We start from the raw sequence: 16,000 nt of genomic DNA on the forward strand, positions 1-16,000 counted from the left end.
ATCAATATAAAAATAATAAGTCAATATATTATAAATATATATTCTGTATAGTAGTTTTGTTTTACAAATTGATATAATAACTAGTTAATTTAACATTGTTTTGTAAATAAATAGGCTTCAAGTAAAAACATATACCCACACATGGATATTTAGGTATAATAGTTTGTGACTAGCAATAGTTCTGTTGCAGCTATCATTTGAGCCGATGCTTGCTGCCTTTCTGATAAGAGTCTCATGTAACCGCCCAATCAAATATAATAGGCATGGTTGTTCTATCAATATAGATACTCTTTTGCCAATAGTAGTCACCCACACCTTCTTTTAATCACAACAGTGGCCTCGCACATTGTCCAACTCTTTCAACATCAAGCATCTTTGAGAGATGGAGATGGAGTCGATGCAACACCATACGGTGGCCTCATCTGCGTCAACTGCACCCTCCAACGAGACTGGAGAGGGCGGGATGAGCATGGATCGGTCTTCTGCACCAACATCCGTGTTACGCTGTTCTTTACAGAATGGACCACAACTACAGTAGCAGCATATGTTGCAACTATGGCTTTTCTCTTTCTTCTGACTCTTTTGAACCGTTTCCTAGCAGCACTAAGAACTCAAATCGAGCGCGCCTGGTCCGGGCAAGTCCAGAGTAGGAATACACTATCTGCTCCACCCACCGGCCGGAACCATCGCGCGCTCTTCAAGGCCAAAGCAAGCCCGATACCCACATACATGCTAAGGCAGAATAATGCCGAATCGGACCCGTTGATGAATGAAGAGGGTGATGATGGCTGGCCCATTTCTCAAGAACAGTCCGATAAGAACATGCCAATCGGCAAGATATATGGGCATTGGCAGCCAAGTGGGCCCTGGAGTCCTAAAAAAGACGGTATTAGGGCATTTATGGAGTTTGCAAGAGCTTTAATTGGATATCTTCTGTAAGCCAATATCAACTCTGCATAGGTTCAACGTTGTAACTAATATATAAGTGCAAAGAATGCTAGCAGTCATGACCTTTAACGTTGGACTTTTTTTGGCTGTTCTTGCGGGAATCTTCGTTGGAGAGCTGATCTTTGGTCGGTATACGGGGGGTTCTGGAGGATGGCAAGGAGGTGCTTGCCATGACGAATAATGCCTGAGCAGACAAATTATTGATAGCTCTCAGCTCGCAAAGTTTTATCTTGGCCCAGGCAACGTGACTGGAGAATTGGCTTGTTGAAAGCCCGAATACGCGCTTCTCGGATGAGGCGGCGCCCCACGCTGTGGTTAGAAACTGAGACTTTTCCTTTTGTGGAATACAAGGTTGTTATAGAATTGCCTATTTAGGAAATACGCCCATACCTGCCGTCTTCTCGCCTGTGGCACATGCGAACGACTTCAAGGCTGTGCTAAAGAAACAGATGGCTGCATGCTTCTCGCTTTGGTATATTACGAAGCAACTTCGCAGTTTGTGTATGTATGTAGAAATTGTTGGAGGCGAGCGGAGCATTCGCCTCACGAGATGGGAAAGCTCGCATGCGATTTGAATTCACTTCTTTTGTGCTTTATTGACGGAGCGTACTCCTCATATGAAGCTTATGTAGTCTATAGACAATCGCGATGTGTATCAAGAATGAAAATGAAAATGAAAATGAAACGCTAAATGATACTATCCTCCTTATACAAGTTTAAAAACAATTCTTTCCTCAGCTCAGTAGCTGCGTCAAAACATTGAGACTTCCTAAATATTCATCACTGAAAGCATAATCAGTGTATCCTTTGGACGACTTGGAATAAATAAAGTCCTCCTCGTTAAATGGAGTAAACTCCACATTCTGCTGCACTTTAAACACAAGATCTGGATTCGATGTAAAATATCTCCCAAACATGACCGCAATATCTCTCTCCGGGTGCTGTTCGTCGACAAGCTTCCGTGCCAACTCAGTCGTATAGCCACCAGAAACAAGGATTGGTCCCTTGAAAATGCTGTATGCGAAATCAAGCCGCCTATTCTCCGGAACATCATCCCAGCCAGCGATGCGCGACTCAATTAGATGTATATAAGCAATACCTAATTTGTCCCCCTTCTTAATCAGGTCTGTGTATTGCGAAATCGTATCATCATCCTTCATTCTCATGCCTTGAAATGTGCTCCACGGACTTAGGCAAAGTCCAACCCGATTAATGCCAATTGCATGAGCAACAGCTTTTATAACTTCGTATGCGAAACGAGATCGATTCTCAATACTGCCGCCATATTCGTCGTCACGCTGATTGCTGACGTCTTGAATAAAGGTATCGATGAGATAGCCGTTTGCACCATGGATTTCGACGCCATCGAAGCCTGCTTTCACCGCATTCTTTGCAGCCTGTACAAAAAGTCGTACATTATCCTTGATTTCTGCTGTTGTCATGGCTTTTGGTGTGCGAGTATCAGCTCTCCATGGACTAGCGCTCGGGCCTCTGAATTCGAAATCCTTTCCGTCGTTTACTTCTCTGTAACCTGCACGGCCTATTGTGTATAGCTGAGCAAAGATAAAACTCGCTTTGGTGTGAACTTCGTCTACTATTGATTTCCAAGCCGCCGTCTGTTGTGGACTATACAAACCTGGCACGCTGAGCAGCTCGCCACGTTCTTTTGATATCAGGCTACCCTCAGCAATTAGCAGGGTGCCTAGTACCGAGGCTCTTTGACAATAATACTGTTTCATCAGCTCTGTTGGAACATGCTCGTCATCAGCTCGACAGCGACTGACTGCTGCCATGCCAATCCGGTGTTTGACTTCGATATTGCCAATCTTCAAGAGCTTAAATAGACGAGACTCGTCCATTTGTACCAAAAAGTAAGGTATATATCAGACTATTCCCCAAGTATAGTGAGGTAAATGTGCTCAGCAATGATGAATGGAGAATCGACTTATATTATTAGCATGAACTCTTGAAAAATATGAGATATACAATCTTAAATAAGGTGAATGCAGCTATTGAATCCTAACTAATGGATAGGTAGATATTACAACCGCTTAGATACGTACCATTTCGCCATGTACTTCAATAAGGCGTTTCCAGAATAAGTAATAAACTTAGCAACAATCACCCGCCAGGAAAGATTGCGATATGATCTATTCTAGAATCTGGTTGACGGGAGTTTGCTCTGCTACGTAATACGGGCTAGTTAGTTAAGATCCGAAGCTCATGTTCATGACTATACAAGATAAGATCAGCTGTAGAATCCAGTTGCCAGTCTCGGTTAGATTTCTTTGTTTATCAAACTTACAGAAAGAATGCCACGCATTTTATTCGCCCCACCAAGAGAGAAAATGGAACCGCAAGCTTGTAGCCCTAGTTTGACCAGCTTAGACCTACTAGGCCACTCCTATTTCGGGGTATAATCGTCAAAGTATGTAATACAATGAGGTATGAATGGACCAGGATGTAACACATTCAGACACCGCGGACACTAAATACGGCCTGCGGAAAGTTGCTAGATTAGCATTTCGATTACAGAACCTTGCGGATATCCGGTACATCTCATGCGAGTAACATCATAGCTCCTAAACCCTTGTAATGGCTCATCGCTTTTTATAGAGTCGTCTTGCTGCCCCCAATATCATCAAAGTATGTTTGTAACTATGCGAACACAAACTATAGCTATTTTGATAATATTATAGTTCTCCATCAAACATGATAGCTTTCTCTTACGATAGTCACGGAAAAATTCCATTCAAGATCCATGTGATAGTCTTGCTACAAAGTCCCCTTGGAGAGCAGTCCTCAGGTAGCTTACTTAGATATCCGACCAATTAAACTACTTCGCTGCACTGAGCTAATTCTAGAGCAAGCACGAGCGACTGTGGAATTATGAGCTTTGTAATGCTTCCATCAGCGGACATAGGTGCTATAATTTCTCCGCATAAAACCGCATTCGTAGCTTGACAAGTCGAGTCATGGAAAATCTTAGTCCACCTACCGAGTTAGTCAAAAAGGCTAGGCCGCTTGTATAAAGAGATGGCGAACATCTTCAATACACTAAGAGGGGAACACACCATTGGCCGGTCGTTATTCCATTACAACGCACGTGAATAATATAATGTTTTAATCACTCTGATTTGCTTTTCACGGCTCTTTAATAAAGAGGCTTGGAAGCCATCAGCGGCAGCTTGGTCAACCAAGTAAGATTATGCGGCATGGCTAATACGGCCGCTCGAGCGCCTTGTCCGACTGAAAAAGATCCCCCAAAGAACAAACAATATCAGCATTGCCTGGTTGATGGTACCAGTTGATTATTGCGTTCATCAGGACAAACAATAGAAAGCATGGGTACAAATATTGATCACATGGCAACTACAAAGCTATTGATGGTAAGTGATGACGAAATTACCAAGACTGTGAGAAAGTCACAAGGTGCGTTGGCTACCTGCAGTCATGGCTATAACAGATGCCATATATCAAAGGCAAAGTGGTATTCCGCTGGTCGCAATATTACTCTTGAATGAGTACCCTAGCTGGCCTGATATTTGGCTCGCCGTAGCATGACGATAAGACTGATTCACGCCATGCTACAAGAGAGAAGTTAGAAATGGAGCTCGGAGGGCTTTGTTTTGAGACGTGTATTCGAGCCGGGCTGGAGATAGACCACCGTTGTGTTGGTGGTATCAGGGCTTCCACTTCGCTGGAATTCGGGGCTTGAGCCAGTGATACAGTAGTGATGGTTTGAGGCAGAAATAGTCCGTTGGTTTGTCTGGGTCGGGTGGCTGCCGTGCCCTTCTTTGGCATAGCTCCCTTCGGGTCTCTGGAGGCGCACGATCGTCTGCCACCACGAGGACAGTCTAACGTCGTATGTCCGTGCTCGGGGGGGCTAGTTATCGTCGATCATGATGGTCTCAGCAATTGCTACTATGTCGTGCGTCAAGCATGGGGCCGAACAGGATGAGAGCCGAGATCTTACGTCGTAGGCTACGGGAACACGTGGGGTACGACGATGGGGATCAAAAAGCTTGTCTTCGTCTATGATATGGGATCTAAAGCTGCTATATATAAGGGTGGCCGTCTCCGCTTCTCCTTCCCTGGGGATGTCAGGGCAGGTGTCCCCCAACATTGATTGTACAGAAGGCTATTCAAGCCATGGCAGCCTTTAGCTATCCTCAAGTGCGCGTTTACGCGAGAGCCGTACGATGGATGATTGTTAAATCACAGTCCACTACTAGCATTACTGGTGCAGAGTTTTTCACATACGATATTGATTTGCTAATTTTCTACTTATAAAAACTTCCATCACTGCAACTCAATACTGAGCTCATATTCACCACACTATCTTGCGTGATACGCTCTTGAAGAGCAGCTAATCACTCAGTAGCTGCTCATCTTGGATTATGAGTGAGTCAGCCATCTCCTAAGCTAATAATCGTGATTTGAAGCATCTTGTTGAATATTTAACTGAGTCAATATCCATTTATTCCATTAGGCGCTGTATCGATAGACGTACTACCTACAACAAAAGTGAGAGAGAAAGAGAGAAAAAAGCCGCCAGCATTTGCCCCATGCAAAAGAGAATTCCAGCAAAATGTGTAAAAGAACTCGAATTTATGACATCTGTCCCTGCACCAAGCCTACATGCATTGACAACGGGCCCATCTGCTGCGGAAACGGCCACGTCATGAATGTCGATTATACTTCCCGAACAGCATGGGACTACTGCGATTGGTGGTTTCTAAATGGGCCTCCGCATCTTGTCATGAACTGTTTTGTCACGCCGCAGTGTATAAACCTTGCCTGGGATACTATCAAGCTCATGTCACCGGATCTCTGCGATAGATGCAGAAGGGAATGTCGCCGGTAAACCTCAAGATGGCAATTGGATAAGCAGCACTCTTTTTCAGTTGGATACAGTTCTTCTTAAGTAGCTCAGTCGTGGCAATTTTACAACACTCATGTTCAAAAGCCTGTTACTCTCGGATATTTCTTTGGTAACAATAGTACTTTGGATGTACAGCTTTTGAATACCTAGTCATTACAATATATCTGATACCACATACTCTTTTCATCTATGACAACTTTTGAGGCCCACAAACGAAGGCCTGATGCAAGGCTCTCGCACGAATCATTCCGAGAAACATAAAAGCTTGCCACTTAACACTCGTTATTTACAATCTCGATGGTTACAATACGGAATACTGCTATGTCTTTCTGTATTTGAACCTCGCTTAGATAGCTGTTTTAATATCCAGCGCTGTTATAAAGACGCTCCGTCAACTTGGACGGCTACAACTCTAATTGTTGCAAGGCAGAATACTATTATATGAAAAGTAGCATTTACATAATGAAGTGCTTTTGGATGGAGTAGAATAGTGTCATGCCATTGATTTCATCCTAGCCTAAATGCATCATGAGTAGTATGCAATGCTACAACTATCTTGTGGGCTGTGTGGGTATAGAACTCGGAATTAGCTACCACGCTGACAAATTTTACGTCAACATTTCGCATAGATATTCGTTCATACGATCACTATTAAATGCGCCATCCTTTGTCAATCTTATTTGAACTACCTCTGTTATTTTGTTGGAAAGAGAAATGAGTCGCGCCAGTGGATGTAGCAGAGGGAGCAATGGCTGGACACATCCATTTTACCCGCGCGGTAGATTACATTCACGTATTTCCGAGGTGGAGTCGTGGTTCCCAGAACTGACAATACGTGCTGTAGATGATGCCTTAATACCCCCATGCCTTGATTTGATTTGAAGCTGGTAATTAAACGGCTATAAATGCAATTAAAATAGTTTATAGATGTCTTGTTTTGTGCTTTCGTTTTCCTCTTCTTTACTTCAACTTCAACTTTGACCTTGTGCCAGCTGCCATTAGTAAAAACAACTCAAAATGAGAGAACTATTCATCTACGCCAAGCCCAAATATGGCGGGGTTATTCAAGAAACACCAATTCCGTACGCTGCATTTCAAAATGATACGGAGTTTCAAGATTGTTACTAACTTGCTGGAAGAAAACCAGGACCAAAAGAAGTGCTCGTCAAAGTCATCTATGCCGGGCTGAACCCCAAAGATTGGAAGGTACATGGAATTAGAATGGCTTATATACACAGGTCTCGTATTAATTGACAAACTCTCCATCCTTAGTCCACACGACACCGTACCGAGTCAGAAGCTTTCAACGCAGGAGACGATGTAGCTGGGATTGTCGAAGCCGTGGGCTCAGAGGTCTACGAGTTCAAGCCGGGCGATCGCGTCGCCGGCTTTCACCACATGCTCTCTCCTCACGGCACCTACGCCGAATACACCATTGTCAAAGCCACCACAACATTCCATTTGCCACCAAACATCTCCTTCGAATCAGGTGCTTCGCTTCCCCTGGCCTTCATGACAGCCGCCATCGCGTTGTACCAGGGCCTAAAAGTACCTTTGCCAACAGCCGTTCCCGAAGCAGATGCCGGAAAGATCCCAATCTTGATCTGGGGCGGCGCGACAGCCGTGGGAGCTTTTGCGCTGCAGCTCGCTAAACTGAGTAATCTCGGGCCCATCATAACAGTTGCTGGAAGTGGAATCGACTTTGTCAAGTCACTCCATGCGGCAGATCACATCATCGACTACCGGACGGGAGACGTTGCGCAAAAGATCATCGCTGCTGCGGGATCGGACAAGCTAAAGCTTGCCTTTGATTCCATATCTGATCCACGTAGTTACGAGCCCATCTCAAAAGTACTTGCGGCTTTTGGAGGCGGCACTATCAACATGGTCGACCCTGTCGAAGACAAAAACTGGAAATTCCCAGAGGGCGTTAAACTCTCCAACACAATGGTTGGTTCTTCCCATGGCGATACGTGGGGTAGAGTCAGCGACGAGCAGGCAAAAGTGGACCAGGAATTTGCATTCTGGTTTTACAGATACTTGAGCCATTTGTTGGCAGAAGGGAAGATTAAGCCTCACCCTGTCGAGGTGCTTCCAGATGGCTTGAATGGCATTGTTGCGGGAGTGCAGGCGCTATTTGACCGGAAAGTGAGCGCGAAGAAGCTCGTCGCCAGGTTGGTTGATCCCGAAAGTGATAATATGTGATGCACGGCAAACTGATAATCAGCATATAGAATTGGCGAATAAAGTACCGGTATATCGCGGCATGTAGCCGTACACACTATTGTTGTTAGGCTTAAACGTTTTATATACCGTTTGTCAACTCGTTGAACTACTACCCAACTGTTAAACTGAGGTTGAAGCCTCTTTGAGAAGAAAAGAAATACGCATTAGATCCTGAATTAGTCTGTATATCCAAAAAAAAATCCTTATTAAAAGCCCAAGTCAATCTCCAAGCGATCCATATGTCCAATAGCGTCTACACCATTACTCTTCCCCTCCTTAACAAAGTCACTCTGCGGCGGCCCCAGATACGTATATCGCAAATCCCCAAGATCAAGAATCAGCTTCTCTAGACAGACATTCTGGCTCCTAAGCCGCACCTCAATCGTGTGGCTACCCTTCTTCACAGTGCCCAAGTTGTGCCCTTTTTTCCAGACGCAGTCCATGACAGCGGCGGCCCAGTTCTTAGGAGTGTCCTCGGCATTCGATTCATCCTCGGTAAGGCGATATGTTTTGATGGATCCACCGTCAAAGCGCACATCATACTGCATCCGCTTCGTCTTTTCTGTTTCAAGCGTCATGTTGAATTGAAGCTCGAGATTGGTATTATCGTGCTGGGAAAAGACGTAAATCGGATACTTGAGAAATGGAATCTCATCCGGCTTGCTGAAATCGGTATCGAAGGGGAGCGTGACGGCTCCGGCAATTGGCCGACCGAGAGCAGGCAGCTGGATATAGGGCTCTGTGACATAATTCCCGGCATCAATGGCCAGGTGGCCGCTCTCTTCGACAAAACCTTCAAAATCAGCCGGAACACGATTGTTCCTGACAGTCATATGAACCTGCTCGTAGCCATCACGAGTGCCAGTAATTTCAATCATGACCTTGGCATCAAAATCAGCAGGCACTTTCGCCCAGTCAATGGTAATAATGACTCTGATATCATCATCTCGAGGGTTGAGATGGCCTTCGTACGTGGACAGTTTGATCCAGTCATACTGTGGCTTGGCCTTCCAGCTAAACTCCTTTGTACCACGGTGGAATACCTCAAAGTAGCGAGTCTGTTCTCCATAAGGAGTGATGAACGGAAGGGTCACTCCAGGTTCGAGACCTCCGCGGGATGGATGAGTTCTATCCGAATCCTCATTGATATGACCGGCGTTGATGCCCTCAATGCCTTCCACGGCTATTCCCATATGACCAACACTCGGATTCGAGTCCTCTTTAGTTTGCACGTAACAAAGCCCGTCAATCATGTTGCGTGAGGGCTCCGCGCCGGTATCGCCATAGCCGTAGTGCGGCTGACGAAGTATGAGATCCCATTTGCCATCCGAGATGGAATTGAACTCCTCGAACAAATCATGATCGTCATCCATGAGGCTAATGCACTTTTTTAACAAGACATTGGTCGTGTTCCTGCGCTGCTTGGCGAAAAGTTGATTTGTATACTGAGCCACACGCACTTGAGTGAAAATGTAGGTGGCCTTTACGGGATGAAGCACGAGCTGGAAAAAAGCCGACTTTTGATCCTCCTCCATATGTGAGTAGATGGCTTCAACTTCCTCCATGAGTTTGCCCCACCGCGCAAGGATGTTATCAGATTCGTGGTACTTCTGAATGACAAACGTAGAGGCATCGATGTGGTCTTGCTTACGTATTGCCACCAGTTTATTAAAATCGTACCAGGACTTTCCAATCTGGCTTGCGTATTTTTCGCCAAATTCACGTGTAGCAAGGTGTTCAAAGTACTGCGGCAGTGTAGTGGCCGTGATGGAATTGACATCCCAGGCTAGGTCAAATGCGAAGCTCATGGGAATCTCGACAGGCTTTAGATCTCCAACGTTGAAGATCCATATACGATTGGCGCCCCGATAGTGAGCCAACTGGAGCTGATGAAGAGCTTTACCCAGAGTGTTGCTGTTGATCCATCTGTAGCAGCGCGGATAGCCTGTGTATTGGAAATGGTAGTAGTAGCCCGATCCTCCAGACCTCTTATTCTCTTCCTCCGTTGGAAGGCGGCGAATGGTTCCAAAGTTATCGTCTCCGAATAACAGTGTCACGTCGTCGGGGATAACGAGCCCCTTTTCGTAATATCCCTGGACTTCTTTATAGAGAGCCATGAGTTGCAAAACTCCGTCTTCCTTTCCATAGTTCTTCTTGATAATGTCTCTCTGGACAGCCAGCACGTCGGTAAGGATCTTGACAGGGTCGCCGCCCGTCATTGGTACATCGCCTTCGCCTCTCATCCCCATGGTGAAGTAGGATTCATAAGGCACCGCCCTCTCTGCACCTTCTTTAAAGTATTGAGTAACCTTTGCCTTGTTTGTGTCCCAGTTCCAGGTACCCTCGGGTTGCGTAGTAGACCACTCGTTCATGGCCCGCTGCATTGGCTCATGGTGCGAAGTGCCCATCACGATACCATATGTATCTGCAAGCTCCTGATTCTTGGGATCATCCACAAAGAAAGACCGGCCAGGGTAAGGATATCCTCTCCACATTGCGGGCCACATAAAGTTGGCTTTGAGACGTAAGAGCAGTTCAAAGATGTAATGATACAGATTTGAATCGAAATTGGGGCCAAACTTTTCGTGGACCCAGCTGTCCATCCCCGGACACTCGTCGTTGATGAAGATGCCCCGAAATTTGACGCTGGGCTCTCCGTTGAAAGTGGTTACGGGCAAAGCAACAATCTGCTGCTGCTTTTTTGGAGGTACATCAGCCCACCAATGCCATCTATCGTTTGATGCCTAATCAGCTAGAATATCCTCTCATAACGAGTCTCGCATAAAGATACTCACGGTGATACGCCAATTTGTTCCGAGAGAGAATAGGTGCCAAAAATAGCTCCTCTCTTATCACTTCCAGCAATGACCAAAGCATTGTCGTAGCCATCAAAAGGATTGCGCACAATTGTCGTCATCCACGACTCCCATTTTCCCTCAATCCGACTGGGATCAATCTTTCCTTGGTCTCTCAGGAGCCGAATTGTCGGGGATTTGTCCAGAGAGCCAATAACAATACAGGATTTGCCCGGGGAAGGCGAAGGGCCAGTTTTCACAATGGGATTGGATTGATGCCCGATGACCTTTGTAAAGTCTTGAGACAGGTTGGATGCCGCAATGACCACGCCTGGGAAGTCTTCTTCGTCGGCAAAGATATTAGCACCGACAATGCTGAAGCCGTCTCCTGGCTCAAAGGATACAATCTTTTGTTCAAGCATGTTGGCTATCAAGTCCCGATTGATGACAGAAATGAAGAGCGGTGAGGTAAACTTTAAGTCTGGAATACCGCAAGAGGGATGAGAGCTATTTGTATCAGACAGAGGCGAAGCGATATATGAAACAAGTGTTTAATATGGTATAGACAGTATCAGCTCATAACCAACCTCTCTGTCTTGACGACGTCACGCGGACATGGATCAAGGCGTTGGGTAATACGAAAGACTTTCTCCTCTTTTGCCGGACGCCACGGGATCGGCTGGAAACCCGATGTGAGGCCGGATATTATATCGAGCAGGGATCTGAGGAGGGTGTCTAGCGCTTGAGCTGCTGATCCGCGAATCAGATGGCGGTTCGCCTACGGGTGCTTGTTTCTTGGCGTTGTCCGAGACGATGAAGACAGTGGAGCAGTAAGCTTTGAATCCTCCTGATCTTCGTGAAGAGTTGGGCCACGAAGCCTTGGAGATGGATAAAAAGAAAGAGAGTTTCGTGTGCCAATGCCTTGGTATAAAATGCTGTTTGATATCGACTAGCTTTCCAATTGGTTTTGATAGCCAAAGTAGGTATATGTGTGTAATGTGTACCTAGGTATGTCCCTGGTTGGTTCAATGCTTTGGAGCTCCCTTCAGCGGCGCAGCCCCGCGTTATAGTCCCCACCCACATCTCCAGCCAAGCAGATTCGCTATTTCTGCTCTATACACTTGCTTCTATTTTCTATGATGGCTTGTGCCTCTTCTTTCTCTGTTCTGTTAGAGGAAAACTCCATAAATGTGGTAGTTCCAAGCCCGGTGATTCAACAATTTAAAGATGAATTGTCAGCTGGCAACTAGTGTCCATGATCAGGAGATATCCGCATTCGTGTAGCAGAGCTCTTCGCCTGACAGCTTCATGACGATGTGTGACCAGCAGCTGCTACCGCCAGGATTTCCTCTTCAAATCCAGGCACGTAGTGGACCTCGACACCGGCATCTTCCAGAAGCTGGCGACCGGGATTCTTCCCAACAAAAGTCTCTGGTTCCAGGACTCCAACGTAAACCTTCTTGATCCACGACTTCTGGCGAAGGATGCGCTCAACACACGGCAGCTTGCCGCTTAGACGCTTGAAGCAGGGCTCAACCGTGGTGTAAAGGACGTGCGGGCTCTGAATCGCTGTAGACAAGTCTTCCTCGGTGGTCGAATGCTCTTCTGCAAGCTTCAAGAGGCAGCATTCCTCGGCATGTGTGTTGCCCGAGAGCTCCAAGGTGTAGCCCTCGGCGGAAATGTGACCATCTTCAAGCCTCATTAGGATGGCTCCCACGCGGAAGTTGGTCGGCTGTGGCGGGGATTTCTTTGCCAGTTCCAATGCGTGCTGCATTGCCGTCTTGTGATCTTGGCTCGCCGACGAATCCATTTCTGTATTTCAACAAAGACGATGGAGGATGCGCATGTAAGAAATATGCTGTATGCAATGCTGCGCTAGGTCAGCTTTCAGTTTGATAGGTAGCGCTGGATAGCTCTTCCAGCGAGCTCAGGCACCCAAAGACCGGAAGTTAGTGGGTCCCAAGCCCCAACTCCATTAAGCTTAACGGGTTCCTGGGCGCGTTGCGACGCGTGACACAGATAAAGAGCATCAGCCTACCCTCCTCCAAGCTTTTGCACGCCACACTTGAATCTGCAGCGTTCCATTGCTATTTGACAATGTCTGATCACGAAGATTTCGCGGACAGCGAGCCGCCGACGATAGACCCTTATGAGGTCCTGGGGCTGGAGCGCACTGCAACCGCTGACCAGGTCAAGAGCGCATATCGCAAGGCAGCGCTCAAGAACCATCCAGGTGGGTTGCACAGATAGCCTCAGAGAGGCCATGACTCACGATCGCTGACTTGAACGATGCAGACAAGGTCCCCGAGTCTCAGAAAGAGAAGGCGCACGAGGCCTTTCAAAGCATCGCATTCGCTTACGCCGTCCTCTCGGATCCTGCGCGACGGAAACGATACGACACCACTGGGTCAACCTCCGAGTCCATTGTTGACTCCGAGGGCTTCAACTGGAGCGACTACTACCGGGAGCAGTTCAAGGATGCAATCTCCGAAGATGCCATCAGAAAGTTTGCCGAGAAATACAAGAAGTCCGACGAGGAGAAGGATGATCTGCTCATTGCGTACGAAGAGTGCGAAGGCGACATGGACCAGGTGTATGAGCGAGTAATGCTTAGTGATGTCGTTGAGGATGACGAGAGATTTCGTAAGATTATCGACGAGGCAATTGAGACCGGCGACGTCCCAAGCTTCGCAGCCTACAAGAAGGAGAACAAGCGGAAACGTGCTGCTCGTGCCAAGGCGGCCAAGGCAGAGGAGCAAGAAGCCGAAGAGATGGCCAAGGAGCTTGGTGTGCACGATAAGATCTTTGGCGGCAAGACAAAGGGCAAGAAGGGCAAGGGAAACTCGGAGGACGATCTGGCAGCTCTGATTCAGAAGCGTCAGAAAGATCGGTCTGAAGGCTTCCTCGACCACCTCGCTGAGAAGTACGGTGCAAAGGCAAAGAGCTCTGCTGGGAAGAAGGGCAAGAAGCGCGTTGCTGAGGAAGATGAAGAGGAGCCCTCGGAGGAAGCATTTCAAGCTGCTGCGGCCAGGCTTAAGAAGGCAAAGGCTTCTGGTAAAGAGGAAAAGTCTGCTTCAAGCTCAAGCCGACGATCGACAAGATCTCGCCGGTAGATTTGTCAATTTGTTTGTTGGAGTATGGGATTACTGGCTGGATTATTTTTGCTTCGTTAAGCTACTAGGGACAGGGTCCGGGATTGGGGTTCAAGGCGTCGTGTAGCATAGGCTATTAGGAATATCTTGGTAATTTACAGCATCAGGCATGAGAAAAATGTATATGATTTGGATAATTGATGGCATTGTCTTTCTACCTTGGGATATTAACCCGCTGGCGAGGTTCAAGGAATGTCACAAGCTGCTTTGCAGCTTATCGAAGCTCCCTGGACCGATAGCGGGACCTAAGCAGTGACGCGCTATAGCCGATTTGACCTTTCCTAGAACGCATCTTCATCTTTCTGCTCAACATTCTTTCTTCCCTCTCCTCAGATGGTAAGAGCGAAATTGACTGCGCGAACATGGACTTGAGCACCTTGATTCGCCAGTGAATCAGGGCGCCAAGGTAGACATTCATGAGCGAGGCAACCAAGCCGACACTTTATCCGCGATACTGTTTCCACCTATCGCCAACCGTGAATACGTGGTGCTTATTGCACGCTGCCGAAATCCATGCTTTGGATCAACATGCCGGCTTTGACGGTACGTACGCGCGACGGAGAAATCTTTAAGGTGGTCCTGCAACTTGCTAAAACTTATTCTTGTTGAAGCGGAGCACTTCTATTTCTACAAAAACCTGCCGATAAAATGGGTGCGAGTCGTCGGTATCGTCGTCGCTGTCGAACAATTCGCCAACCGACGACTGTATACCATCGATGACAGCAGCGGCAGCAACATTGTTGCCGTGACTACATCTCCAGTCTCTGTGGAACCAAAGAGTGAATTGGCAGCTTGCGAACTACGGACGAATACAGAAGCACGAGCGGCTGGTTTACAACGGGCAGACCCGTACGCAGATATTGACGTAGGCGCGGTAGTTGACGTGAAGGGAGGATTGTCAACTTATCGTGACGAACGACAGATTAATATCGAAAAGATGGTCATCGTGAAGAGCACAACTCAAGAAGTGGCGCTCTGGGAGAAGCGAACCAAGTTCTGTCGCAAGGTCCTGGATGTACCTTGGCTGCTTCGAGATAAGGATATACGCCATTGTCGTCGGGAAGCAGAACGTTCCGATGCAAAGAAACAACAGAAGAGGGTAAAGGAGGAGGAGAAGAAGCAACTCAGAACAAAAGAAACCGATGCGAAGCTACCCGTAAGAGGCTTGAAAAGAAAAGCCTCTGGTGATGACGGCGCAGCCAAGAGAATGCGGATGATTATCAAGGAGAATGCATTAACAGGGAAATACAGTGCTCTTGGATTATAGCACAGGAGTGTTTTTGGCGATTACAAGATACGCAAGATTTTTAGTTTAAGCAGAGCAATCACCCTTTTTGCTGATAGAGATGCAACAATGAATATTCCACCATATGAGTGACGCCGATCCCAGCAGTGCGTTGCCGATCCTCTTATACACGCACATGTCTGCACACTCCAAGCCATACATTCAAACCATAGAACAAGCACAGCAGAAGAATTACCCAAACCAAACAATTCAGCGCAACACCGGCACACGGCCAGCTGATCCCCCAAGACCCATGTGCCAAGCACCAAGTTAGCAGCTCCACTGCGGTCACCAACAGTTTTCCCCTCAAACATTCCTGGTTTGTTTACTCCAAAGTCTCAAGCCAGCTCATACCAGAGCTCACAATCTTCCTAGGCAACACCATAGATACCCATTACATAACAACGCTCCATTACCTACCACTCGCTCACCTTTTCGCAGCAGAATTGCTAGAATCACGCACAGAAGATATCCCAATTGAGAAGAGGCAAACGGCACGCCCCGTGACCCACCCACGGACATTGTTTTCAACGCATGCCGGCCAAATCGGGGTGACACGGCGCCTGTCATTGGGAGAATCTCTTTCCTGGACATTTACCACTTGATTGTGCGGAGTGGCAGCTGACAAAACGGGATATTTGGAAAAATTGAAGGAGGCCGGTCGGAGAAGACTTCTTGTCTTGACTCATCCAGGTGCTTCCTGCCAATA

General features: G+C 47.0%; 6 protein-coding genes across 6 annotated transcripts; 3 read left to right on the top strand and 3 right to left on the bottom strand.

The window, feature by feature from the left end:
* Positions 1-1,682: 1,682 nt before the first annotated feature.
* Positions 1,683-2,390, bottom strand: TrAtP1_008862 (uncharacterized protein; the record flags this gene model as incomplete). The annotated part of the gene is made up of 1 exon (XM_014086407.2): positions 1,683-2,390. One exon carries the CDS (start codon positions 2,388-2,390, stop codon positions 1,683-1,685), a length of 708 nt encoding a protein of 235 aa, XP_013941882.2.
* A 4,358-nt stretch (positions 2,391-6,748) lies between these two features.
* Positions 6,749-8,237, top strand: TrAtP1_008863 (uncharacterized protein). The gene is made up of 4 exons (XM_014087070.2): positions 6,749-6,915; positions 6,973-7,039; positions 7,106-8,007; positions 8,068-8,237. The coding sequence occupies exons 1-4, from the start codon at positions 6,851-6,853 to the stop codon at positions 8,078-8,080; spliced, it is 1,047 nt and encodes a 348-aa protein (XP_013942545.1). The 5' UTR covers positions 6,749-6,850; the 3' UTR covers positions 8,081-8,237.
* A 28-nt stretch (positions 8,238-8,265) lies between these two features.
* TrAtP1_008864 (uncharacterized protein) lies at positions 8,266-11,276 on the bottom strand (the record flags this gene model as incomplete). Its single annotated transcript, XM_014087071.2, has 2 exons — positions 8,266-10,789; positions 10,855-11,276. 2 exons carry the CDS (start codon positions 11,274-11,276, stop codon positions 8,266-8,268), a joined length of 2,946 nt encoding a protein of 981 aa, XP_013942546.2.
* Positions 11,277-12,160: 884 nt separating this feature from the next.
* On the bottom strand, positions 12,161-12,664 carry TrAtP1_008865 (uncharacterized protein; the record flags this gene model as incomplete). Its single annotated transcript, XM_014087072.2, has 1 exon — positions 12,161-12,664. One exon carries the CDS (start codon positions 12,662-12,664, stop codon positions 12,161-12,163), a length of 504 nt encoding a protein of 167 aa, XP_013942547.2.
* Positions 12,665-12,841: 177 nt separating this feature from the next.
* Positions 12,842-14,141, top strand: TrAtP1_008866 (uncharacterized protein). The gene is made up of 2 exons (XM_014087073.2): positions 12,842-13,087; positions 13,150-14,141. Exons 1-2 carry the CDS (start codon positions 12,952-12,954, stop codon positions 13,965-13,967), a joined length of 954 nt encoding a protein of 317 aa, XP_013942548.1. The 5' UTR covers positions 12,842-12,951; the 3' UTR covers positions 13,968-14,141.
* A 281-nt stretch (positions 14,142-14,422) lies between these two features.
* TrAtP1_008867 (uncharacterized protein) lies at positions 14,423-15,273 on the top strand (the record flags this gene model as incomplete). The annotated part of the gene is made up of 2 exons (XM_014086323.2): positions 14,423-14,549; positions 14,618-15,273. 2 exons carry the CDS (start codon positions 14,423-14,425, stop codon positions 15,271-15,273), a joined length of 783 nt encoding a protein of 260 aa, XP_013941798.2.
* Positions 15,274-16,000: the final 727 nt, after the last annotated feature.

The sequence above is a fragment of the Trichoderma atroviride genome, chromosome 4, assembly GCF_020647795.1.
Source record: "Trichoderma atroviride chromosome 4, complete sequence".
NCBI classification, from domain to species: Eukaryota; Fungi; Ascomycota; class Sordariomycetes; order Hypocreales; family Hypocreaceae; genus Trichoderma; species Trichoderma atroviride.

What these genes read in the sequence shown, in the direction of transcription:
- TrAtP1_008866 (XM_014087073.2), top strand. Translation starts at nt 12,952, where the DNA reads ATGTCTGATCACGAAGATTTCGCGGACAGCGAGCCGCCGACGATAGAC. An exon ending in AGCGCTCAAGAACCATCCAG is followed by an intron (nt 13,088 to 13,149) that starts GTGGGTTGCACA and finishes TGAACGATGCAG; the next exon opens with ACAAGGTCCCCGAGTCTCAG.
- TrAtP1_008863 (XM_014087070.2), top strand. Translation starts at nt 6,851, where the DNA reads ATGAGAGAACTATTCATCTACGCCAAGCCCAAATATGGCGGGGTTATT. An exon ending in ATTCAAGAAACACCAATTCC is followed by an intron (nt 6,916 to 6,972) that starts GTACGCTGCATT and finishes ACTTGCTGGAAG; the next exon opens with AAAACCAGGACCAAAAGAAG. An exon ending in TGAACCCCAAAGATTGGAAG is followed by an intron (nt 7,040 to 7,105) that starts GTACATGGAATT and finishes CTCCATCCTTAG; the next exon opens with TCCACACGACACCGTACCGA.